Source organism: Canis aureus, chromosome 22 (genome assembly GCF_053574225.1).
Source record: "Canis aureus isolate CA01 chromosome 22, VMU_Caureus_v.1.0, whole genome shotgun sequence".
NCBI classification, from domain to species: domain Eukaryota; kingdom Metazoa; phylum Chordata; class Mammalia; order Carnivora; family Canidae; genus Canis; species Canis aureus.
In genome coordinates this window covers 38,839,205-38,866,506 of record NC_135632.1, presented here as the reverse complement: position 1 = coordinate 38,866,506, position 27,302 = coordinate 38,839,205, and the positions used below count along the sequence as shown (strand labels likewise).

Genomic DNA, 27,302 nt, shown 5'->3' with positions numbered 1-27,302 from the left:
GGGAGAAGCAGGCTCCATACAGGGAGCCCGATGTGGGACTTGATCCTGGAACTCTGGGACCATGCCCTGAGCCAAAGTCAGATGCTCAACCACTGAGCCACTCAGGCATCCCAATTATTAAAAGGATCTTTACTCTTCTGAAGTCCACATATCAACCTGATAGCTGTTCATAGGAACCTCTGTTTCAATAATTGGGTATATTACATGAAAGAAGAAAGTATGGAATAAATTTGGTGATCCAAGTGTCCGTCAGTTCCCCTGGAAGGCCATGTCTACGGGTGGCCATGACTTTTAGTGTGTTCTTAATAGAATAATAATATCATTTTAAACAATTGCTCCCTCTTCTCTAATTAGTCAAGATTCTAGCTACATTTTGCATGGGACCCACTAAAATTAGGTGCTGATTGAGGAACCTCATAAGTGGATTAAAATGTCTAAGGAAACAAACCTGTTTTCTTCCAATTGATGAATTAGCTAACGCCCTTACAAGTTTGATTGTTAAGAAGCAAATGAGTATTTGCACTACTAGATTCACATTGGTTTTCTCATACTATTACCCACATGTCAACTGGGATCTTTTGTAAGCCTCATCCCACAGGTAAATATAGGGTTGACAGGATGCATTTAAGCATTGCCAAGGAAAAGGGCTAACATGTTGTCCTTTAAGGTCTGTTGGTCTTTGATTATTCGGTTGGACAAGGTCAGTGGTGGTGGCTGGGCAAAAGAGTCTCCCATTAATCGCCCTTCTGTAAGAAACCATCTTTCCTTAATAGAGGTTGTTTGGTTTCTTTGCAAAAATGACTACCTGAGACAGTATTATATTTTTTTTCCCTAAAAATTAAAATTAAGAACGTTGAAAAATAAACAATAAGCAAACCTCTCCAAGTAACCAAGATAAAGATGCAAATACTATATGCAAACCTGTCACTGGTGTTTTTAAAGATGTATTTGGAACTAGGAAGGCTGTATTTGAGGAAGGACTTTTAAATCAAAGGAAGAAAAGTCAGAGAAAGAAATGCTGCTGTGTATAGAGCATGTAATGTAAATTGGACCATCTCCACTCACACAGCCTAAAGGCAATTTTCTTCTGCTTGCATGCAGTCATGGGTGGGGTCTTTGGGATGTGATTAATATTTCACAAGGTAACTTAGCAGATTGATATCACAGAGACAGTAAATTGCCGTCTCACCAATAAGGGAAAACACTGCATTTGTCTGTTGGCAGTGATAGTTGTTTTTAAAGGGAGGTTGGTTTTGGAAGATGCCTGTTATGCTATCCTTTTGAAATCTGAATTTACCTAAAATTTAATACTTAATTAATATGTACCAACAATGGAGTATTCTTAACTGACTGAAGTTGGTGAGAATAAAGATTCCTAGTTCTCAACAGAGTTCAAGTTCAGTTCAAACTAGAAGTTCCTCCCAGTTCTTCGTTACCCACTTACACTGGTTTGACTTCCATCTACCTTATTTTAGCAGCTATTTGTTTTGATATTTCAATAAATAATTATCCTATTAAAAGTTAAATAGAACAAAGACTAATCTCCAAATAGTTGGATCGTTGTAACATATCATTTTGGAGGAGGAAAAAGAATTTTCCCTCCACCTTTCTAGATTCTTGGCTGAGACACTCTTGGCATCACGACATTAATAGGACAGAAGCAAGCAGAACTGTAATAACATGTATGCCTCCCGTATATATGAGAGAGGCCCAGGAAAACCAAGTAACTCCCTGAAATGGCCCAAACCATCATCTTAAATACCATCTTTGGCTAAAGACTAAAGTAGTTTGGGGGGGCGGGGAGGCCAGTTATGGGAGATTACCAGGAAAAGCACAGTAAACAAGGGTAAAGTTGTTACACAAATTTAAGTCCTTGCTTCTCTATTGATAAGAGTTCTAGAAATTTAGAGTCACCTTTCTTTTCCTGCTACAGAGAGGGAGACATCTTAACAAATGGAGATTTACCTTTAAGCATAAACATCTTTTATAAAATGTAACTTCTAATTGCCAGCTGTTCCCAGAGCTTTTCCTAGGTCTGCTGTTTTTTGTTTTGTTTTGTTCTGTTCTGTTTAATAATCAGCCTAAACTATTTCCTATACCAAAGAGGCATGTTTTGGGGTGACAAACTCGGCTCCCCTTCATCATTAACATCTTTTAAGCATTAACAAACCCATCTTTGAACTATAGTACTCTCTAGATGCCCACAAATGAACCGAGATGGGAGAAGTTTCTTCTAGAACAATCCATGCTGCCCTTTCACTTCTGTCGTCCTGCTGTGGGGTGTGCTCCAAGGATCACTTCCCCGCAGGTGTCAGATGTTCCAGGGGAAGAGGTTGAGAGAAAAAGGGCAGGGAAAGAAGCACTTATGACTCCTTGAGACTGGGTTTCTGAGTGGTTCTGGTGATTTAAGGAAGCATATAGTGTCCGGTGTCATCTTCATCTCCAGGGCGATGGTAAATTTATGGCAGCTCTTGTAGCTATTAGATGCAGGGCGTTATCTAAAAGCTGAGGTTGGCTGTGACACAGATCCCACTGTTATTCCCCTCATCTTTTACCATAAATTTCTCCACCTCCATGCAGAGTGCTCCACCTGCATGGATTTTGTGCTTCAGCTGCAGCTCACGCCTGTCAGCAAGGCAGAGAGCTGGGCCCCACAGTGTCTGAAATGAAAGAAAGTGAAGCTTTGTCTCATGGCAGCCTGGGCTAGTACTCGGTGTGTGGATCTGCCTGCATTCAATGGAAGAGAGGAAAAAAGCCATCGGTAATAACCTGGAAATTACCCGAGGAGCCTGGTGAGCAGCACCACGTCCCCGCTGCAGCTCTGCTCAAGCTTCTCGGTGAAGCGCTCGGTCAGGCCTCTTTTTGTGGGTTCAGTGAGAAACCACAACAGCGCTTTAATGAACCGGGTGTCAGCAGCAGGGCCGGGGCCTTTGCAAAGCATTCGGCCTGCTGGGTTTAATTTCAGAATCTCGGCCTCTCTTATTCCGACGGCCTCCTTTTCCCCCCCTTTTAATCCTTGGCCTCATTACCCTTTGCCATTCACTTGGTGGAAAGAGGGGAACAAAAATGGTTGGGGATAAAGAGGAAAGCTGGATTTAGCCCTGCCACTTAATCCTACTCCAGCCTTTGACCAAAAAAGACCTGTGTAAAGTCTCCCCGGGGCTGTCCTCCGAAACCCTGACCGGTGAAATGCTAAGACCACCACGGGCCGCCAGTGCAACAGAAACCTAATTGAGTTTCTCAGTCCGACTCTCAGTATCTTTGGGACACAACTGGAGTAAAACGGACTGGGGAGGGGCGGAAGGTAATCCTTCATGTCATTTCCTTTTACATTTTCCTATTAGCCTATTTTCCATAGATGCGTCTGTTCAAATTCTGGAAGGATTTGTTTTTCTTGTTCTGCTTGGTACATTCGGTTTGCCTAACAGCTTCTTTTTACTTCTTTCTCTACCAGATACATGTCCCTTTACGTCTGCACCTTGTACTGGGGATAATATCCTGTGTCTTCCAAAAATATGTAAAATGTATAATGTCCTGTTTATCATAGGCTCTACCAGGTTCTGATGCTCATTGTAAATTTAAAAAAAAAAAAGAGCCTCTAAGTCAGGCGAATGAATTAGCACTTATTTTGAGTCAGCTGAAAATGAATGAGTTTGAAGAAGATACTAATTTAAGCAATAGAAAGCATAGAATGAATTGCAAACATGCTTGTGTATATTGTGTGTGTGTGTGTGTGTGTGTGTGCATGTGTGTTGCTAATATTGGCTGCTGATTGTAGCAATTGTGACCAACAACTGGCACCAGGGGCAAAAGGGAGGGAGAGACGGAAATTTTTATCCAGTAAGCTTTTCTGTCATTTGAAACAAATTGGGAACCTTCCACTGGCACTATGACATTTCTTGCAGCCTCACCTTTGGAATGGCATTCGGGTGTCTCAGGAGACATGGCATTTTGGAAGGCTAAGCAGAGGGAGACTGGCAGTGCTCCTGGAGCCAGGGCATGCTGATAACGCATCTTGCCTGCGTGGGCCCCACCATCCACTTATGCAGCATTTATGAGATAGACGGTTGGTATGTGTCTGGTGACCAGAGAATGCACTGCCCAACTCAGGACACTTTTGAAAGTGAAGTGGATGCTATTAATAATTATACCAGGAAAAAAAAACCATACATAAATCAAGACTCCTCTGAGCAAACCAGCATCCCTAGTTATATGCCCTTTTGATTGTAATTTTCGCTTCTTTCTCCTTCATGAAAGCATATCAGAGCAGGACTGAGAGGGATGTTGTATGCGGATAATCTGAAATGCTCTTAACTTACTTTGAAGGAGGAGGAGGATTCCTGTACTTTATTCTGATTAATATTAAATTGCCCACACACCACCCAGCTGATTGAGTGCCAGCAATACCTCTGCACCCTTGTCAAAAGGATGAAATCTCCTACCCAAAGCCTTATTCTTTTTTTTTTTTAAAGATTTTATTTATTTATTCATGAGAGGCACACAGGGAGAGGCAGAGACCTAGGCAGAGGGGGAAGCAGGCATCCCATAGGGAGCCTGATGTGGGGCTTGATCCCAGGACCCTGGGTTCACGACCTGAGCCAAAGGCAGAAGGGCAACCAGCTGAGTCACCCAGCTGCCCCTCACATTACCATTCTTGATTGGAAGCTTGCTCTGTCATTTTTCTAGCTGTTGCTCTGAACTTACATGCTCAGATTGCCACTGGGATATCACCATTTCTATGAGTGACTGATTCTAGATAAATCCATTTATTCATGAGAGACACAGACAGAGAGGCAGAGAAGGCTCCTCGAAGGAGCCCGATATCCCGGGACCACGACCTGAGCCGAAGGCAGCCACCCAACTGTTGAGCCACCCAGGTGTCCCAATAGATACAAAAATCTTTGAAAAAAATGGTAAAGTGAGGTTTTCTGAAAAACACGGAAAGATGAATGAAAATAGTCGTTGGACACTATTGTTAGTGATAGTAGAAGTACCACAACATTGAGCTCGGGAGGTTTGTTATTGTTTGGCTTTATTTCTCCCCTCCCACCCCTATGGGAAGTTTAAAGGCAATCACATAACATTTATCCAATTCCAAGAGCACAGTTTTATATAGAAGAATTCAGAATGTAATAGTTGAATTATATTCAGCTTTCTTCCCCAGTTAAAAATTCTAGCTGCCAATGTTAGTTATTGAACAATGTTATATTTATTGAGTGCTTTTTGTGTGCAGTGCACTGTGAAATAGGTACTGTTGGTACTGATTTTCTGGTGATAAAAACTATTGAGTTCTAGAAAAAAAATTAATTTTTTGATAGCTAAGGCCTCTGACACATATATTGTTTAACTGAAAAGCACTGCAGCTGACAGATGCATGTTTGAAAATCTGGTACCCGGGCATCATTCTTCCCAAACCCTTTGGTGCCACTCCCAGATGCTGACTTTCTGGCAGAGGTAGACTATTTCTTGAACTGACTCCGTGGGGGATTTCTTATGTTCCTTCTGTGGACAATGGGCAAGTGCTAAGAGAGGATACCATCCATTTTTTCTCAAGAGGCAGATGGGACAATCAGCCGATACTGGTCTATGCCAGAGTCTCTGGTCATTCTGCTGTGCTTTTGCCCTAACTTGAAAAAAAAAAATCACACCACTGTTTAGTTTGGAACCATTTAAAAGAGTCTGAAAGAAATAATCAATTGAAACATAATTTGGCATGGCGTTTCTTTCTGTGTTCATGCATTTCCTCAAATCCTTCACTAGATGGAGTCCCAAATCAATCCATAGTCTCCACACCATTGCGTTGGTCTGGGAAGAAGGGGAGGACCACAGAGCCTTCTGCAACTGACCTAACTGCCTTCCTCTGGCTTCAAGAATGACTGGACCTTTCCCCACCCCTGATAAGGGACTCAGTCCTTTTGCTGGCCATACCTGTCAATATTTGGGGGGTGGTTCCGACAGGAAGCATTTTCTGTGTGATTGGCAGGAAGCTTTGCTGCTCCATTTCTAGTGGTCCCAGGGATCTAGCTGGTGTTGTGAATCAGGAAGAGACTAATTTTAACTCCGTGGTGAAGACAGTTCAAACCACAGGCCACAGCCCTGACAGAAGCTGAAATCCAAGTTTGGTGAGTAGGCGGACAGATGGGCAATGAAGAGAGAATACTGTGATAGGCCAGTGGAAATGTATAATCCCTGGGCCCTCGTATGTAAATCTTCAGTCTATGTCCCCTTGGATGTGCCGTATCTAGGATCTCCACTTCAAAGGAAATGACAAATTACTGTTTTTTAAAAACAGTAATTTGTTTTTTAAAATACTGAAACATTCATTTGACTCACAAAAAAGAGTGGGACTGTCTTTCAAAAATAAACTGGATTTGAGTTAAAACTGTCCAATGAGCTGTATTCAAGATATGAATCCATCCTTTTCCAGAATTATCAAGTGGGTTTAGTTTCAGATTCAGTTAGTTCAGACACACTTCTCTCCCTCCCCCTCCTCTTCCTGCTCGATTATTTAGATAGCTAAACACACCATCATTTTGACAGCTAGATAGGCGGTTGATTCATTATTGTCAGTCGTCAAGGAGACTGAATTTTTTCATGCTACGTTTTGAGGTCTGGAGCTGGATCAGTGGAAAAGAAGAACTTTTAGACAAGCCAGTGGATTGGATGCTGAAATCCCTAGGAAGGAACAATGACTGAGCTCCACTTGTGCTCATTTGGCTGTCAACATAAACAGAGCAGAGCCGGATTCTAACTGTCTAGTCTGATGATATGCTTCATGTGGAAGGCTTGGCTCAGGGCGATGGTCATGGGAATCACCTGAGGGGCAAAGAGAACAGGGCCAGAACCTGAAGGTTGCCATGTTGTAGAGACATCCCTATGTAGCTGCTAAAATATTACAAGGTACCAGATAGGACTTGTGAGGATGATGGATGGAGAAGATTCCTGACCTAAATTGCCTTCTTTCACTGAAGGAAATTTTCAGGACATTTCTGCCTTCAAATGCTCAAACTCACAGTAGTTTAACTCCCACAGACACACTGAAACACAACGCTGAATGTGTAGACAATGATTTTTGTACCCTTGATAGAGCAGGCTCTTTTTTTTCAAATACTCTAATGGTGGTTTTTATTGACAGTTATTTGGATGACGGTTTTTCTGTCTTGCATCCCCAAATTAGACCTCAGGGTTTTTTTTCTTTAAGATTTTCTTATTTATTCATGAGAGACACCGAGAGTCAGAGACATAGGTAGAGGAAGAAGCAGGCTCCCTGCAGGGAATCTGATGCAGGACTCAATCCCAGGACCCCAGGATCAAGACCTGAACTAAAGGCAGATGCTCATTGAGCCACCCAGGCGTCCTGATTCATTACTTTTTAAAACAAAACTTGGCCTCTTCATCTGAGTTCAAGAAATCACAAAATTCACATGTGTTTAATTGAGCAGATAGCACTGAGATTTCGTTTTCTACCCTTGTCCATGCAGGACAGAGTCCTAATGCAAGACTTTAGGAATTGTATGACTTTTGTATAAAACACAGATTTATTATATCCCTGCATTGAGAAGAAAGCATTTCTTTTTTTTTTTTTTAAAGATTTTATTTATTTATTCATGAGAGACACAGAGAGAGATGCAAAGACACAGGCAGAGAAAGAAGCAGGCTCCATCCAGGAAGGCTGATGTGGGACTCGAACCTGGGACTCCAGGATCACGCCCTGAGCCAAAGGCAGATGTTCAACCACTGAGCCACCCAGGCATCCCGAGAAGAAAGCATTTCCATGTCAGGTTAATATAATTAGGAGCCTAATTAATGGACATGTAAATCATGACATATATTAATAGTTATTCTTGGTTATCATAAGTTTATCTTAGCAAGCCAATTGCTTGGCAGATGTTGACTTAAAGATTCTCTGCTTCACCTCATTATTATTTGACCTCATTCATTAACTTGGCAGGCATTTAATTGGCCTTCAGTGAGAATCCACTCTGAGTGGACAAAGATGAAAAAAAGAAATAAAAGATGAAAGAAACAAATTCATTGAGTACCTAGTCACTGGCACTTTATATGTCATCTTAAATAATTCCTACAAAAACCTTGTGAAGTGGCTTCTCTTATCTTTATTTTAAATATGGGAAAGGCAAGAATTTATCTATGTCCTTCAGTGACCACCAGGTAGCTTTAATGTTAAAACAATATGAACATGATCGTAAAACATTAGGCTTGTATTAAGATGTTTTTGTTTCTTTGCGTTGCTTTTTAAGTTTTCTTATGCTATAGCAGGGGTCAGCCTACAGACCAGATCCAGACCATTGCCTGTTTTTGTAAATTAAGTTTCACTGGAACACAACCACGCTCATGTGTTTTCTATTATCTGTGGTTGCTTTCACCTACAACCTGAATAGTTGGAAACAGAAACTGTATGACCTGCAAAACCTACAATATTTACTATCTGGCTTTTTACAGAAAAAAATTTGCCAACTCTGTGCTATAGATTGATACTGTCTCTGTATATGTCTAAGCCACTTTTATGGTGGCCGTCACTCATTGAACAGTAGCTTACAATCATCCAGTTTTTGCCTTGACTTCACCTATGGAAATCGAAGTGTGTGGTGTCCTCAGGGTTTGAGGGCTTTAAGTCAGCCATGTCCGATGCAGGGAAAATTAGAGCTAAACAAAAGTTAGCTAGGTTCCTCTGAAGTGAGATTCATCCCGGATCTAGTTCGATCCAAACACCTTAGTTTGATCTGTATTAATTAGGTTTCACTTAGTTACGCTACAGCAGCAAATGAGCCCCACCTCCCCCAAATGCAGTGGTTCATAGTAACTAAGATTCATTTCTTGATCACATTTCATGTCTACTGTGGGTCAGTGGCAGTTCCATCCTGCCCCCATGGTCTTGATGCCAGCACCCACACTGAAAGAGGACCTCCCTTCTGGGACATATCATCCTCACAGCAAAGGGAAAGGAGGCAAGGGCTGGTAAAAACACACAACAGGCTCTTAAAGTTTCAGCTCAGATCTGACCACATAATAATGGAATGGCTACATATACCCCAGCTATAGGGAGACACTACAGGTTTCCAGGCAGAGGCAAGGATGCCTACTCTCAGGGCAGGAAGGACGTGTGAATAATTAAGAACGATAATAAAATCTGCAGGCCCCGGCAATCAGTCCCCCATTTGCCAACTAGAACACATCCATCCTCTTAGCCATCACTTAGGTAACCAGAGTTGCTGTGAAATCTCAGAGTTATTGCTTCCTGTGAGCACTTCTCTACCCCACTCTCGTCTGGGTGGGTTATTCTGTCCTTTGTTCTAGCAATCCAGCCTTATCTCATCTTCTCCACATGTGTTTCTGCTTTGCTTTCTGGAGTGAGTGCCTGGGACTTGACAAATAATCAATGGTGAGGTAAAAACAGGTGCAGTCAACAGATTTTGATTTACTTCCATCAATAGGTACGCACTATACTGAGGCACTTCAGTTATTCCGCAGCCTTGCCTTCTATTTGTCAGGGTTATAAAATAGAAAGTAAAATCACCTAAAAAGCAGCCTTGTGGTATGAGTTTCAATTTCCTTTTTAAGGAAAGCTGACCCTTTTTGTGAGCCCGAAGATGAAAGTTCCTGTTAAATGCAGATATCTCTGGCTATTCTGCCCAGAGGTCAGTGAAGTAGAACAAGATATTAAAGATACTTCCCCCAAACTGGGTCAGAACAGTGTTAAAAGATGAGAGGATTATTTCAGGGAGCGACACCATAATCCACTCACACAGTTGAAAAACTGTAATTTATGTCGTGTTTTTTGGATTCCCAAAAACTGTCTGAGGAGATGGATTAGCCAGCCAGTGGAGCACATGGTGTTGCCGCACACCTCCCATCTTTACTGCTCCATTCAGCAGAACTCCATTATTTCAAAAGCTAAGCAAAAGCAGGCTTTAAAAAATGGAATTTCATCATCTTCTACCTATGTCTGAACTAGTAAATCAAGAAAGTATTCCAAAATGATTTCTCCCACTTTAAAATGAAGCAATAAAAAAAAAAAATCCCTTAGAAATTTGGGGGGGGGGGAGAAATACGTATAGGTTGAATGACCAAAATTAATATTGAGGCTTACAGGTTATCTCGTGGTTATAGCCTTTGTTTGCTTATGTGATGTATTAGATTAATATATATTCAATGTGAAAAGCCTTCTCATTAAACTCAGTAACGAATTAGGAACATGTGCCCTCACTATTGCGCGTTTATGTCATTCTGAGAGTGCTAACCAGTTGCGATGACCAGAAGAAAAGACATAGGCTTTAAAATAGTTCAGAAGACAAGACTCAAATGTGTTCATTTTTGATTGCATGATTATGTATCTACAAAACCCAAGGGCACCAACTAAAAAACTTTTAAAAATTGCCTATAGTAGATATACACAGTTGAATATCTAACAAAAGCTTTTTCTTATGCAAAGAGTAAGAATCTAGGAGCTGGAAATTTGAAATTTGTATCAAAGGCAGCATTTTATTTTATTATTATTTTTTTTTAGAAATATTTTATTTATTTATTTGAGATAGAGCGCAGGAGAGAGCAGGAGTGGGGACGGAGGGGAGCAGAAGGAGAGGGAGAAACAGGCTTCCCTCTGAGCAGAAAGTCCAATGTGGGGCTCAATCCCAGGACCCCGGGATCATGACCTGAGCCCAAGGCAGACGCTTAACCGATTGAGCTACTCAGGTGCCCCAAAAGGCAGCATTTTAGTCAGAATAATTTTATCACCATGATAGCAAAAAAAAAAAATACATTAAATAACTAAGAGTTAAATAAATTATAGTACCTATAGAAGAAAATTGCAAAACTATAAAATTTTAAGGACCCCCTCCAAAAAACCTCCATGTTCCAGTAACAATCTCTGTTTTACAAATTATTCCAAATGTAGCAGCTTTAAACAGCCATTTTATTATGCTCATGGCTTTTGTGGGTTAAGAATTCAGACAGAGCACAGGAGTGGGATGTCTGGAGCCTCATTTGGGAAGACTAAAATACCTGAGGGTGATTCAATGGCTGGAGAAGGAATATTCTGGAAGCATCTTTGCTCACATATTTGATGGTTAATGCTGGCCCTTGGCTGGGACTCATTTGGGCCTATGAACCAGAGCCCTACCTGAGGCCTCCCCAGATGGCCTGGGATTCATCATAGGGTGGTAGGCTCAGGATAGTTGGACTTCAAGAAGTGAATGTCCCTGAGAACCAGCTGGACACTGCTCTACCTCCCCTAACCTCACGTTGGAGGCCATGCAACATCTACTGCATCCTATGGTAACTAGACTGCCACAAATACTTTCTAATTCAGGAAATCTCTTTGAGAAGAATGCTAATGAATATGCAGCCATATTTTTAAAAACCATTTCATTTAGAAACTGAAAAACACTGAAATTCTAAATGAGATTATTCTTCCCTAATTAATATGCAGGATAAATATAATTCTAATCATATTAATGGAAAGATTTTTTTTTAACTTGTCACAGTGTTTGTCAATGTCATCTAAGAGACCAAATGGGTAGTAATAGCTAAGAACATCTTGGGAAGGATGAATACTGAAAGGGGAACTCAATATTTTATAGACTGCAATAAATAAAACAGCTTGATTATTCTAAGAATAGACATATAAATCCTACAGAATAGAAAACTCAGACCCAAGTATTCATAGGAATATTCATCATATGCATTCCCAATACGTGCTGGAGAAAGGCAAACTTATTCCATCAATGGTGTGGAGACTCTTGGTTAAACACAGGGAGTGTATCTCTAATTTATACAAGGTACAAATGGAATGTTCGAATAGATTAAAGGTTTTAGGCATCAAAATCAAATCAGAAAAAAAATTCACTTAACTGGTGTAAAAGGCTTTCTAAGTATAAAACCAATGTTGGAAAAAAACATGTGTATAGTTGATAGATCTGATTATATAAATAATAATACCGTACGTGAAATAACTAAAAACAAAATTAAAAGCAGATAAATAACTTGCAACGTGTAAAGCAATCAGATATTTAATGTTCTTAGTAATAAAGTGTCCTTTTAAATCAGTAAGATAAAGATGGTCACCTAAAATGGTCAAGGAACATGAATAAGCAGTTTACAAAATAAGGCCACTCAAATGGCAAGTGGGTAAGTTGAAACTCTGGGGTGATTATGGGAGAATAAAAGCACAGGAATGAAATAAGGATCACTTGTGAGACACAAAATAGCTGTTGGATGGGAAGGTGATACAGCTTTGCTATGCAGCTGTACTAGGACATACTTGAGGTTCAGTTATGTGGAAATGGCCATCATTATTCATTGTTGCTCTATTGGAACACAGTTTGGCAATGTCTGACTTATCCTTAACCCTCAAGCAAAGGAAGCTTGGTTTTAGCAAAGCAACATGTTTCTCTGTGACTTCCCTCAGATTCCCCAACTTGGTCAAGAATATCTGGTCAACAACTTCCCTCTCCCCTTAAGATTCAGCATGTAGGAAGCATCCCCTTCTCCAAAATCCCTAGGGGTATTTTCCGGTATCTCAAAATGATCAATCTTGAATAATAAAAATAAATACATTGCAAATCAAATTCGGACTTGGTCTTTTTAAATGGCAGAGCCTTTTTAGTCCAATTCTTGCATAAAACTCCAGTATAGAAGACATGTAAAGTGAAAGTTGGTTTAGGCCAAGAAGGGTCCCTGTCTGCTCTGTCTCCTTGCCCCCAAGGCAGCCCTGCTCCCCCTCTGCAGCACTGTAGCCTGTAGCCCCCTGGAACCACTAGGCCACCATGATTTTTGAGGAAAAGGCAACTTCCAATTTTCAGCACTAGTTAAAGAGTGTTGAGCGAGCTCCATAAGGAAGAATGTATAATCACTTTTGTTAATCTGCACAAAATGTGCAAACCTAGAGCATTTTGTTACTTAAGTAAACTGTATGGGTTGCCCTTAAAAGCTGTTGCTTAATATTTATAGCACTAATTGTAAAAAAAAAAAAAAAAAAGAAGAAAGAAAGAAAGAAAAAAAAATCCTTTACGGGCATTGATAAAGATTTTAGTGAAGAACACCTAACACCTATTTTCTCAATATTTTTATGAGTGATACAGGAATAATAATTATTTTTAAATATCCTCATGGGCATCTGCCTGCCTTTGGCTTAGGTTGTGATCCCGGGGTCCTGGGATGGAGTCCCTCATTGGGCTCCCCACAGGGAGCCTGCTTCTCTATCTGCCTATGTCTCTGCCTCTCTCTCTGTCTCTCATGAATGGATAAACGGAATCTTTAAAAAAAAATTCTCATAGTATCTCTCTTTAATTAAAAAAAAACAAGAAGAAAGAAAGAAAAAGAAAGAAAAAGAAGAAAAGAAAGAAAGAAGAAAAGAGAGAAAGAAAAGTAAGGTACATAAAACATCTGTCTTTAAAAGTTCAGGTTGTCTCTGAGTTTGAAACAGCAGGCATTTTAGGATGCACTAAAGCTCAATTAATAAAGTGCAGTGAAATGATGTGAAAATCGCTTGTAAATAGGCATGCAAAGAAAAGCCATAAGAAGAGGTGGGAGTATCTTGTGTGCAACTTCGAGGTGGACAATGCACATCTGTTATCCACCAGGCCAAAAAAAAAAAAAAAAGATAAAAAAGACAAGTTGGACTTCAGTTTACTCAGGACACAAATACCAGTGCAAAAACAAAACAAAAACAAAACCCAAAATCTATAAATAAGATAAGGATGCAGATGAGTGGCTGCAGGTAGGTGATTCAGGCCAGTGTGCACCTCACTGAGGCATAATCCAGATGTGCTGGCAGGCTGGGCAGAGTAAGATGTCTCTCGGTTCAGAGCAGCGTAATCTCATGGGCTCACTTCCCGTTTTACTCCCTGTCTGTCAGGCCCAGAATCTATTAAAAAAAAAAAAAATCACTAATTCTGCTACTCAGGAAGCTAAGCCTCCCTTGCCTAAATGCAGGTTCTGCAACCTTAAAATTACTGCTGTACCAACACAAGACTGCCTCCCCCACTTGTGCCTGTACTGCCAGGTAGGGGTTTGGTGTTAGGCCCCAGAAAGCTCCATTGGCTGTTCGAAGCCTGTTGGCATGGCTGAATCAAAAGACAAGATTTCAGCTGCTAATTGCCTGTTGCCAAATATCTATAGGGAAAAGGATTCTCAGAGAAAACCTATGGGAAAAAGAATCAGTCTCTCATTGGCTTTAGATGTTTACCTGGTGCTTCTTACTCACTTAAGTGTGTGGAAGAGATGTGAATGCCCTTCCGCGTGGCTACAACCTGAGGAGTCTGAGCCACCTACCGCAGAAGGCAGTGGTAGTAGAACTAACTGGAGATACCCAAGCCGTGTCCCTGCTCAAACAGCCAGATGCAGTATTTAGTAATAGGGACCACTGCCCAGAGGACCTAGAGAGAAACCTGGCCTGTACTGCCCTCTCCTCTCACGTGGAGGGATACTCAGAATTCGTTAAGAATCTGTGAGCCTGCACTTCACAATGTGTATGTGTACCAGCACACCACACAGTACACTATAATTATACACATTTTTTAGTTGTCAATCATACCTCAATCAAGCCAGAAAAAAAAATAAAACAGAAAGAAAAGAATCTAAGGGCGACAACAGAAGAGACTGTTGGCTTCTGAAGATCCCACTCACTTTGCTGATCCATCCACTGAAGTCTTCTGTTCTGGATCGAAGCAAAGTTCATAGCTCTTGAGGGAAACTGAAAGGATCCAGAGGTGTCAAGAGAGAGGGTGGACGGTTTCCCCGGAGACAGGGGGCTCGGGATCTGTGTTTCTCAGCAGAGGCGTCATTGGCATTTCGGCCACCGTGACTCTTCCTTAGGTGGGTTTAGTTCAGCGCCCTCGACCTCCAGACGTCAATGCAGATAGCCTTTGCAGCAATCCAAAACGTGAGACACGGATACCCCTAGCAAGGTGGTACCACCCCAGAGCGGTTGTCACTTTAAGGAAAGAATTAGCGAATAGCTTGTCAAATTAAGGAACAATATGGGGATGTCCCCGAATGGGCGAGAACTTTGGAGTTGGCCCACAGCAGTTACTGGGCAGCTATTAGCTCAGATGGCCGCTGTGACACATCGAGGATTAAGTTTTTGCTTTATAGAGTGTGTAAAACGTTTATTGTGTCCATTCTTCAGCTAATGCTTTCAGTTCAGTTTGGTTTATTTTTATGACTGTTCATTTCAGCTGCCTTGAATATATGACTGACATTAGGTTTACTGGAATTGCTGTCATTGTCATTTCCACGTTGTAAACACCAAATGTGAAGCTGACTGTGTTTTTCAGTCTTTCTGGGATGCTAACCTGTTTTAGTGGCTTGGCTCCTCTGTATCAGAAAGGGCATAAACCGGACAGTTCTTTTAAGTTGAGACGCTTTTTTATTTTGTGCATGTCTGATTTTGAGAGATACTCTGGAGGAAAATAAGGGTAAAAATCCATATTTGAAAAGAGGTATGTCCAGCCTAAGTGTGGCCTATTTCTCCATGTTCTGCCAAGCTGAAATGATCTTTTAGATGCATCTGATTTCATGGGCTATAGACCACCAATAAGCTCATGAGACTTATACCAATGAAGCTCAGCTCTAAATGATAGGGGGGCAGATGCCAGGGGAATGAGTGACTGTTGTGCACAGAAGTAAGAAGAGAATTGGACAGGTAAGGAATGGCAGAAAATATATGGAAAGAGGCAAATTGATTCTCCAAGCAATCAAAACAAAAAGCTTTATTGTTTCCTGGGCCATGGTTAAGTGTTTTCAACACTTTATTAGGTTTTATGATTAATAGAAAAGTTGGCTAGCAATTTCTTTGAAGGTCACTAGTTTTGTTTTGTTCTGTTTTGTTTTACTTTATATTTATCATGAGCAGGATATCTCCTGCCAACTAAGTCTTACGTTACTACAAAATTGACATTAGAAATTCAAAAAGGGGAGATTCCCAATCTCCTCTCCCCTCCTTACTCAAAATTGTCTTTCAGGTCCAAAGCATCTCTCACCTCTACCTCTACCTCCTTGAGGTCCCGCTTAAAGGACTGTCTGTCATTTGCCCTATTCCCAAACTTGCACAGCAATAACAAGCATTTGAAGTTCCTGGTAAATATTAAGACCATGAAATCTAACCCATTGAGATTCAAATTCAGTTGCTCTGGATTGGCATTCCTGCCTCCCCCTGCCCAATCCAGGTCATTTGTATCTTTAGGCATATTTGGGGGGCTCCTAATACTACTCTTCAGTCCTTTGATAAAAATGTAAGTGGAGGGACAGCAAAGGAGACCGTACAATTTTGGACAAAAGCTCATGAATATGGGGACAAATGACCTTTTCAGTATATGACCTTCCCACGTGTCCAAAGGAGGAGTGAATTTTTACTTAGAAAATATCTCTGTTTTTGCAAAATACTTACACCACACATAGAAATTTCTAGCATACAATAGAAACTCACCATTTTCCACGATACATTTCAATGGAAAGCTTCTTTCTCTGCCTCCCACCCTCCCACCAAGATGATCAGCTACTGTCTTATTTCTTAAAGGAAAAAAAAAAATTTACTTTGCCCATGTAGGAAAAAACTTGGAACTTAAATAGAAAATTAATATAGAAGTGGCATACATGAGGTATAAGATTTAATTTCTAAAACTGCTAACTCACAACCTCTCAGAATTATTTAAATACAGTTTGCAGGCTTTGGAGAGAAAGAATAAATTACAAATCATGTTTTCACAGAACTTTCAAATGCTCATCTCTCAAGAGATAGTAATGAAATAGTGTAATAAAAGACCAGGTATGAATATGAATTGGTTAAAAACAAATTCGTTTCAAGATATTAATAAGCCTAGTTCATATTGTCGAGGGCCTAGTAGATGCCAAGTTCTATGCTTGGTGTGTTCATATATATTATTTCATTTAGTCCACATAACAATTCTACAAGGGATTATCAGGTCTTGATAGAAAAATGTTAGTCCCAGAGAAGTTAAATATTTGCCCAAAGTCACATAGAATTTCAGGAATTGGGCCCAGGTCAGCCTAAACTAGTCTGTTAGTCTCTGTATGGTTATTCTAAATCTGTAATTCAGCATCTATCTAGACTCACTTGTAACAATGAAAGGGATGCTATTGAAAATTACAGGTATAAATTGATCTGTTGTGAGGAAACTGGGTAATTGGTTACTCTACTAAACAGAGTTAGTTTATTTAGCCATCAGGCAAAGTTAGCTTGAGGGCAGAGGAATTGAATCCGTAGCCATATATGAATGACCTCAAAATACAAAAGTACAGTCAAGACCTTATGTTAGTTTAGTCATCTACAACTCACGTGAAATCATCGATAATCATATGTGAATTACATTTAATAAGCATGGGGGATACATTTTTTTAAAGATTTATTTATTTATTTGGGAGAGAGAGCACCAGCAGGGGGAGGGGCAGAGGCAGAGAGAATCCACAAGCAGGCTCCTGGTAGAACCTGGAGGAGCTGACTAGGGGCTAGATCTCAGGACCCTGAGATCATGACCTGAGCTGAAGCCAAGAGTCAGATGCATCACTGACTGCACCATCCAGGTGCCCCAAGCATGGTGGGTACATTTAAATGTTTGATCTAATGTGCTGTAGAGCCTCCAAAAAAAGCCTCACTGTGAAGAAAAGCTTCAAGTGCCACTATGTCCAAAATAGTTTATCTTTTTTTTACACCTAAATGTGGTTACCATGACCTTTCTCATTTCAAGCCTATAGAGAAATTAAGTGATTTGTTAAGAACATGAAGTGAGTGGTAGAATTGGAAGGAAACATCCCAATTTAGAGCTCCATTTCCTTTCCGGAGTTTGTACTCTAGACTTTTCTTGAATAAGAATATTAATCTCCATCATGTACTATCCGTTCCCAGCATTACAGGCTGCATCTGTAATACCACATTCCGTGTTTTATCAAATGTGTGAAGGGGTACCATACCACTGTCATCTCCTACCTCGAGATGAGGAGGCTGGGGTTCCAGAAACTAAAGTATAAATATGATCTCATGTAGTCATACATGTAGCTTACATATCCTTTTAGGCCCTCTTTTGTTTTTTAAACAATTTACTTATTCATTTTAAAATTCACACACAGGTAAAATTCACCTCTTAAGGTGTATAGTTTTGTGAGTTTTGATCAGTGCCTGTCATTAGTACTGGCAAGGCTTTATGTGAACCCAAATTATTTAGGAAGAAAGCATAAAGCAAATAAATTATTTAGGAAGAAAGCATAAAGCAAATTACTTTTTTGTGATCGCTCAAAAAAACTGCTGGAAGAAAGTCAGAGTGACTGTCTGCCCATCTGTGTACTGGTTTCATGCTCTGCTGGAGAAGGAAGGTCCGTTAGCATTTCCTGACTCAATGTAGAATTTCTAAAAAAAAACCCAATGTACCTAACTTTCTATGTGCTTTTCTCTCTGAAGGAAACAGATTTTACATATTGTAATGTATCCTTTTGCTTTGACCAGAGAGTTGATATGTATGCCCCAGACCAAATCTAGCTTTTAGCCTAGAAGCTACAAATGGCTTTAACACTTTTAAGTTGTCGGGAAATAATCAAGAGCAGCTTAATATTTCTTGATATGTGAAAATCATATATTAGATTTCATTGTCCTTAAATGAAGTTTTATTAGAACACAGCCTTGCTGGCTCATTTGTTTACCTATTGTCTAGGGCTGCTTTCATGCTCCAATGGCAGAGTTGAGTATTTGCAACAGAGATTGTATGGCTTACAAAAGCTGAAATAGTTACTATCTGACCTTTAAAGAAGAAAAGTTTGCCCCTCAGATCTAAAATAACATTAAAGTGTCGCAGCTGAATTGAGCCCCCATTTTATTCCTTTCTTGGTGTTTATTTGTTATTTGTATGGCTATAAACTGTTCTGGGGAATACAGAGGAGGCCAAAGTGGTATACAGAATAGACACAGGGAAATTGAAAACTCTTTCAAGTGACTTTTTGTAGAGAGAAAATATCATAGGTAATTTTCTGCATTTGGTATAATTTCCTTTTAGGCAAGATAATCTTGCAACAAGATGTTAGTTACAATACAACTTTCATAATTTACTCTTCAGCTTAGTAGCCTGCCTACCCACTCTATGCTCTATCCACAATATCTGCAAATTATTATGAGTATAGCCTCCTACCCCCAAAGAATCTTTACTTCCTTGAAGAAAATGAAATGTAGATTAATTAAATTGAAATTGAGAAGTTAACTCTAAAACCTGGAGTTTGAGGAACATTGATTTGTTCATGGTTTATGGGAGAATTCAGCAAAATTCAACTCTTTCTGGACTTATTAGAAGTTCTGAATGGTATTGCTGGCTAGAGTCAAGAGTAGAAGCTTATATGATGTTTGTCCCTCATATTTGCTTCAAACAGATACCCTCTTTTAATTATGGGTTTGTCTTCACAGCTATTCTAGGTGTTGTGGTGCTCCATATTCAACAAGTGAAAAAAATGTGACTTGATTTCACCTGCACAGAAAGTAATGGGAAAAGTTGTATATAGATCCTAGAAGTTGTATCTAAACTATTTTGAACCATTTACTATTATCATCTCTTTTGAAGGGCTGATTAAGAGGTTTTATGATTGGGTCCATGGTTTCACTGAAACACCATTGTAACTGAAGCAGGTCCAAGATTTAACAATGGGGAAATGATTTAGGTAAACTAAGGCATCATGGTATGATGGAATACAAGACACCATTCAGGGATCCCTGGGTGGCGCAGCGGTTTGGCGCCTGCCTTTGGCCCAGGGCGCGATCCTGGAGACCCGGGATCGAGTCCCACATCGGGCTCCCGGTGCATGGAGCCTGCTTCTCCCTCTGCCTATGTCTCTGCCTCTCTCTCTCTCTCTCTCTGTGACTATCATAAATAAAAAAAAAAAAACAAAAAACAAAAAACAAGACACCATTCAGAGTGTTACAGAGACCATGGCAATACCTATAAATAAATATGCAAAATAACATCAAGATTCATAATTAAAATAATATACCCCCACAAGTAGTCAAGGGAGTTAAAACAGAGGAGCAGTCCTCAAAATGTGGTCTCCAGGGGCGCCTGGGTGGCTCAGTCAGTTAAGTGTTTGCCTTTGGCTCAGGTCATGATCTCGGGGTCCTGGGATCTTAGCCCCTACTAAACAGGGAGACTGCTTCTCCCTCTCCCGCTGCCCTTCCCCCAGTTTGTGCTCTTTGTTTCTCTCCCTCTCTCTCTCAAATAAATAAATGAAATCTTTAAAAAAAATGTAGTCTCCAGCCCTATGCAGATCCATAAACTGAATATTACCAGTCTGCAATGAGAAAAATATGGAAGCCAAGAACTGCTGTTTAGAAACTTTTATGACAATTTAACAGATTAACTTTGTTGAATTTAAAATATCTTAAAAATGGGCTTATAATTATTCTTTTTAATCTCATTTTTATTTAGTAATTCATTTTCAATCAATAGTTAAATTTTATAGTTCACAAAATTATTTCTGTAATGCATTGGAAAAAATAAACTTCCTCACAGAGTTTGAGAAACACTTTGTATATTGAAAACAAGTGTGTTGTTGTCAACCTTAAATATGTTACACATATTTAAGAAGAAATACCATTTTATGGACATTAAAATTTTATTTTCATAAAAGGCTGTGCTGGTGTCTGGTCAGTTACTGTTTATCAAATTATTGTACTTGGCCAGAATGACAGAATTTTGTTTTGTTTTGTTTTCCTTGGGCTTAAGCAACTTTTAAGTATCAAATGCTGTTTTACGCTGCAGGAGGATGACAACAAAATTCTGTTTAAATGACTAAAACATTGCTGAAACATAATTTAAGGTGGGGGGGGACAACAATCCTACAGAAACGTGTCGATTAAGTTTGTGTGCAACCAAATAGAAATGTCAGGATCTTCCTCCGCTTAAAATGCAGGGACCAGAGCATTGAGGCATGCGAAAAGAATTTGATTTACAATTTGAAGAAAAACCAGCAGTAAAATAATTGAGAGCTGGAAAGCAATCTCACTTCTGCCAAATTGCTTTCCTCCATGCATGCTCCATTTAGGAGTGATATTCAGATACTTACATTTAGTTTGTGCATATTTTCTTTCCCCTGTGAATATTCCATCCTGTCGGATTAGGACTGTTTCTCTGCTTGGATCAGCAAAAGAGAATATCCAGGTTACCCAGCACTGGATTGTGCCTGGAGTTTTAGAAATAGAACATGGTTGATTTTTTAGGTGCAAATGTTATAAGCTGGCTGTTAATGGGAACGTTCTTGGTTTCTAAATTGCAAACATGGGCTGCTTTCAAATAAGCTTTAATCTGAGTTCACGGGAATCGGGATATGTGAAAGTGCATTACAAATTGTAAAGAGTTGCTAAAATATTTAACAACAACACTAACCAGTGCTACCACTACAATTGTAATTTGTGTTGGAGGTTTAATGAGTATCAGCCTTGGTATTGCTTTTGACTTGCTTTTCCCATGAAGTATTCATAGATAAAAGAGGTCTTCCCCTCTTGCCTAGGAGTAATTACCTCTAGGAATGAATCATATATTCATGGATACATAAATAAAATATAGGTTGTCCTGCTAAACTCTTGCTTAGTTTGTTCACTGGGTCACATAGATATACAGTCATTTATTTATGATTTTTGAAAGTCAGTGGCAAAATTTGGCTTAGAATTTTGGGTCCCCTGCCATGTGTTTCACCATGGAAGCATATTCTACAAGAGCAAGAATTTTAAAGAATCAGAAATATCTCCATATTAAAATATCTGAGGGGTCCTCTTTTATCTTTCCTGCTCACATTAGAAAATATTTTTGGTTGGCTTATGAGAAATGCAAACCTGACAAATTCATTTTGATAATTGCCTCATGCAAGCCTCTGACACTATGAGCTGGAATCAACATCTCATGGTCTCCAAAGCTAAGGCATAAAATATCATTCGGGGAGGGGAGAATAGGACCATTGAAAAATAAACAGAAATAGACAATGCAAATTAGGCTTGAGCCAACCACATGCCTGTTTTAAATTTAAATTTGACTATAATCCAGAGCTGGTTATACCCTGGGCATCTAGAGGAAGATGGTGATGAATAAGAAAAGAATTTTTATCTTAAAAAAAATTTGCCAAACCACAACTTGTAAGGTCTAAAATTGACAGTTTGTGACTCCCCTGGCCAGCCATTTGTCTTATGTGAACCAGGTCACCCTTGGTTTTTCTCTCATAGTTCAGTTCAATTTCAAGAGCCTACTTGTTCTTTGAATTAAAACTAAATACTTTTTGTCATGAGCTTAAGTCAAACCATGGTTTCATGTTGCTCTGTGGCAAACTAGGAAGACTTTAAGAGCAGTTAATGATGTATGGTGGGTTAAAAGCTTAAGTTACATGTGATTGTGTGTACACTTGTGCACACACACGTACACATGTGTGCATGCGCCCTTCACAGCCACATTTGCACCAGAAGCCCTCCTACCCAAGGTGAGGAGGTCCGTTAAAGCAAATAATCCTAGAAAAAAAAAAGTGATGCAAGCATGACTTAAAATATTTTAACTTGCAATGTATCTATGTGTGTTTATTTCCCCATCTTTCAGTGGCAAGTTGTTGTTTGTTTGATTATTTTCTTTCCCCAGCAAGTGAGGACTTCTAAAAGCTTTCCAAAAGTAAGCAAGGCTTTTCTAAAGCGAGGCTTTTCTTGAGTACAGGTCTGATGATCAAAGGGCCTCTACTGTTCTTACATTAACTATACACTTCAGAAATCATCTGTCCCGTCCAGCCCGGGTTTCTGTAAACAGAGTGAGGGGTTGGCACCCGTATGGCCATCTGGGTGCAGAATTAGTCTGGACTCTTAGATTCTGCTTGAAGGCTTTTCTAGTTCTCTTCCCACATCTAGCTTGCAGCGATGCTTAGCAGTCCCTCCTTACTCGAAGAATTCAACTTAGTTTTTATGGAGAACACTTTCTTTTTGCACTCACCTTTCATTTGCTCAGGTCTCATTTCACCAAACTTTTTAAATTCCAATAACAAATGATACCTGAATAAAGAGCTTTGGAAGAAAACTTAGCGGCTGCTTGAAATGTTCAAATGTCAGGGTTTCAGACAGGTATGCATGGAGCTTGAGTAGGTAGAGACTTACCTCCTTGCTTCCTTTCTGCATCCACTGAACATTTGTCACTAAATTTTGCAAAGAGATTGGAGATGATTTTTATTTAACCCTATTTTTCTAATCTCTAAAGAGTTCAGAATAAAATCGGTGACACATTTCCAGAAACCTACAGAACTTGATGGTCTATATTTTTTCATTAACTTGACCTCTGAATTCATCTTCTTTGTCTACATTTTTTTTCCCTTTTATGCTCGTAGATTTTCTTTTCTATGTCTCATTATACAGCGAGAGAACTCCAATACTTTGCTAGAATGGCAATGTGGTTGTGCTTAATGGATGTTTGTTTTTGCTGTTGAGGCATAGTGTAGTCCATGTTATGCAAGATTTAGGTTCTAAAATTAGCACATAAGAGAAAAAAAGTACTTAGTTGAAATTATCCTCACATCCCTTGAGAAGGCTCTGTGGCTGAGTCCAACATATCATACCTCTAGAGGTCTAAAACACCCATGTTTTCCATAAACTTTGTAATAGATCAAGATTATGTTGAATATCAGGTGAAGGCTTGTTTTCAGGAGTATATCTGGCAAAACATCAGTGTGTTTAAAAACTAGAGAGGTGTGGGATCTTCACACTCTGAGACAGGCCCTGGGAACTGAGATTTATGCCCCCCTCAACTAAGGAATTTCAAAGCCCATCATGCTTGGTGTTATTTACGTATGCATTCTTCCCTTCCAGATTAACTAAGTCTCATCTTTCTGAGAAGATAAGGACAGAAACTCATTATAGTCTCATTATACATTCAAGTAGGAATGCTCAGAAATTTTGAAAGAATTAAAATAAAAGGAAAATGGAAAATTTTTGCTTGCCTTTCCAAGCCAGGAAGAGTGCACGCTTAATTTTTTTAACTTAGTGTTTCAAAGATCAACTTCACTACTTTAAAAGTTTATAACCTAGTTTTTGGGTGGTCACACTACCGATATGAAAACAGACTGATTTTTCCAGATGGTTCTTAAATTAGATCAATTTTTTCAAACATTAAACTTTTAGAAAAATTTGTGCATTTGGATTATCAGGTCTCATTCTCGCCGTGTTTTCTGTAAATCTTGAAAGTATGGTTTTCCTATTTTATTCCTACCTTTACACCTCTTAATAAAAGAGTGTTTGTGTTTCACATATCCTATTAATAAACTAATAAACTATTAATCTTCAAAAGAGGACTGTGAATAATATCCGTATTCGTGTTTTCCTTGGTAGACTATCAATGCAAGGCTGTTATTTTGTGTATGTGTTTCTTTCCCATCCAAGACTAATTTTCTTTATTTAAGATGCCTGAACTGAAGCATTTTTTAGTTCAGACGAAGTTGGGAATGTACCATTGGACACTTTTAAACCTGTGCTTCCTGAGGACACCCGATTTGTTTTGAAGGAGACAACATTGCATGATGATTTAGGTTTCAGAGTCTGTGCTTGCGTGAGGCTGCCTGTTTTCACTTACTTATACCGAGCGTGGGACCTCAGATTGTCTAATCTGCTTGAACCTCAATTTCTTCATCCATAAAGGGGATATTTGTATCTCCCTTGTGATTTTACTGTGAAGATTAGATGAATTAATTTATCTAAGGGCCTTGGATCAGTGTTCATATGCTGTAAGTTCTCAGTAGATTGTTATTAATATTGGCCTTGATGTGTGTGAGGGAGTGGGATCCACAGTGGATGCCTGTGGGTATCACGTGACTGGTTGGAATGCAGCTGGAATGTGCTCAGGTCTTTCACCTCCTCCCTCTTCTCACCCCATGCAGGTGGCCCCAGCCATTAAGGAGCGGATGATGAAGAAGGGAAGCCTGATGCTGGGCTACCAGCCCCACCGGGGGAAGGTCAATTTCTTCCGCCAAGTGGTGATCAGCCCTCAAGTGAGCAGGGAGGACATGGACTTCCTCCTGGATGAGATAGACCTCCTGGGGAGAGACATGTAGCTGTGGCTTTTGGTTCCCCAGAGACACGGGTCCTGTTCTGGGGAGACTTAGAGAACCAGGGCATCTGGGGACACAGAAGAGATGGCAGCCCTTCTGGTGAGAAGTAGGAAAAACTCCCTGGCATGGCCTGGTAAAACAAAAATGCTAAGGAAATAGTGTTAAGGACTCTTTAGCTGCCTGGGCACTACTGTTATTATAAAGGAGAAAGTAAAAAATTGATATTCTCAAGGACTGTCTTTAGGATACCACCTGGAAGACAGTTTAGTAAGACTGCATAGGGCCTGGATTCTAAGCTTCCATTGTTCTTTCAAGAACATATAAATTCATAGTTGAAGGCAGTGGTTCTCAAAATGGTGGTCCCTAGACTAGCACCATCAACACTGCCTGGGAACTCATTAAAAATGCAGATTCTCAGCCTCGCCCCAGACCTACTGAATCAGACACTCTGGGTATGCAACTTGGCATATTTTAACCAGCCTTCCAGGTGATTCTGAGGCAAGGTAAAATTTGAGAACCAGTAGTTTAGTGAAACCTTATAAAGACTGAATAATAACTGATATTTTTCCAGCAAAGAATTACCTAACATTTCAGTGGTCCCTGAACCAGTGTCTGAAAATATGGCTGAGCATCTGTAGCACTAATCATTAGGGACATCAGAAGTATATCAAAACTATTTTTAAAAGGAGAAACTATTTAAGATGTTTGCTTTATGAAGATATATCTTTTATGCAGCTGAATGCTTATTCTCAAAAGCTAAAATTAACCATTATCTATTCTAAATTACTTAAATTAGAGGTAAGGGTAAAAACAAACGTGTTGTAGCATGGCCCTTTCAATCAAAGCAATAATTTCAATTCACTTCCCAAAGCACTTGTGTCATTAGCTTGGAGTAGACATTAGGCACAGATATATCTAACTGTGTACCTGTTTTAGTGTGAGGGGGCCCATTTCTTATCTTGTTCTCTGCTTAGAAAAAATAAACAGAATGAAGTCCAGGGTTATACAACATTCCCTTTCTCAAGCTTTGAATCGTCAGTGTAGACTATTAAGTGGTTTATATTAGGCAGAGAATCTGGGAATTAGAGGCCTTACAGTAAAAACACCTCCTCCATTTCTCCTGGGAGTGGATGATTATAATTCTATCTCTGATCCTGGTCCTGGATTTCTAGGAGAATTCTATTTGGCTAAGAAATAAACAGAATTCAGAGGTGTGGGTGCAGAGTAAAACCAGGTAAGATTGTGAATCTAATTAGAACTCTGGTTTGGAAGGCAAAAGATGGAAGAGCATTTAAGAATTAGACTTAGTGTATTCAATAACCTTTCATACAATATTACAATATCATTAGCTTTTGTTGATTAAATTTGAAGAGTAAAAAGCAAATGTGTACTGTTTGTTTTTATTCCATATTTTCACTTTAGGATATGTGGTTTCTCAATAGCTCCATTGGTCAAAAAATATTTTAATCTTTCTCTGAATTACTTTATTCTCTGGCGATAACTATTTGTGACTGAGTGTGTTTTACCTACCTTGTTGCTCTTTTTGTTGTGATGTCTACATAAAATGTTCCTGAAATTGATGTTTGCAATAATTCTGGTTTAATGAAATAAAAAGCAACATTAGCACACATTTAGTGTTAGTGACTTTTTTTTTTTTTTCCTGTCATCTCCTCCTTACTGGGTTGTCTCAATACATTTTAGAAGGAAATTGATTTCCTTTGGCACTTTAGCTAAAGAATTGAGGGAGCAGGTTGGAAGCTGTCTGTTTCTGAGTTAACACCTTGAATGGAATGGAAAAAGCAGTTCTAGCAAAGTAGGGATTTGTCTTTTGTTTAGTCTTCCACCCTCTACATGGCAAGCCTCGGGAACCAAATAGCCACAGCTCAGATCCTGTTGGGCCTCTTCTTGAGAGATGATAGTTCTTTGATGAATGAAAGTATGAACAAGTATTAATAGACACTTTGAAGATTCCATTCCTTTTTCCTTCAGGTGTTCAAATATGCCACACCCAATCAGGTATTTGACTGAATGGTCAAGAATAATTTTTCAATAAAAGTAATAATCCATTCACATATTGAGCACATTGATAGTGTCCCTATGGTGTCCTAGGCAGTGATCCAGGTGCCAGAGATATGCAGTGATTGAGACAAAGTCACTGCTCTTTAGAGGCTTTCAGTCTAGTTGAGGCAGACAATCCACAAGTAAATATGTAACAAGTCATATGATAATAAGGATTT

The 27,302-nt window shown here is 39.5% G+C and overlaps 1 protein-coding gene across 4 annotated transcripts in view; it reads left to right on the top strand.

Moving 5' to 3' along the window:
* The window catches only part of GADL1 (glutamate decarboxylase like 1), a 163,522-nt gene extending 136,827 nt beyond the window's left edge, over positions 1-26,695 (top strand). For all 4 annotated transcript variants that reach the window (XM_077865539.1, XM_077865540.1, XM_077865541.1 and 1 more), the window contains one exon: positions 24,895-26,695. In XM_077865539.1, coding sequence (XP_077721665.1) covers positions 24,895-25,068 — 174 coding nt within the window. In that variant the 3' untranslated portion in view covers positions 25,069-26,695. The remainder of the gene's footprint in view (positions 1-24,894) is intronic.
* Positions 26,696-27,302: the final 607 nt, after the last annotated feature.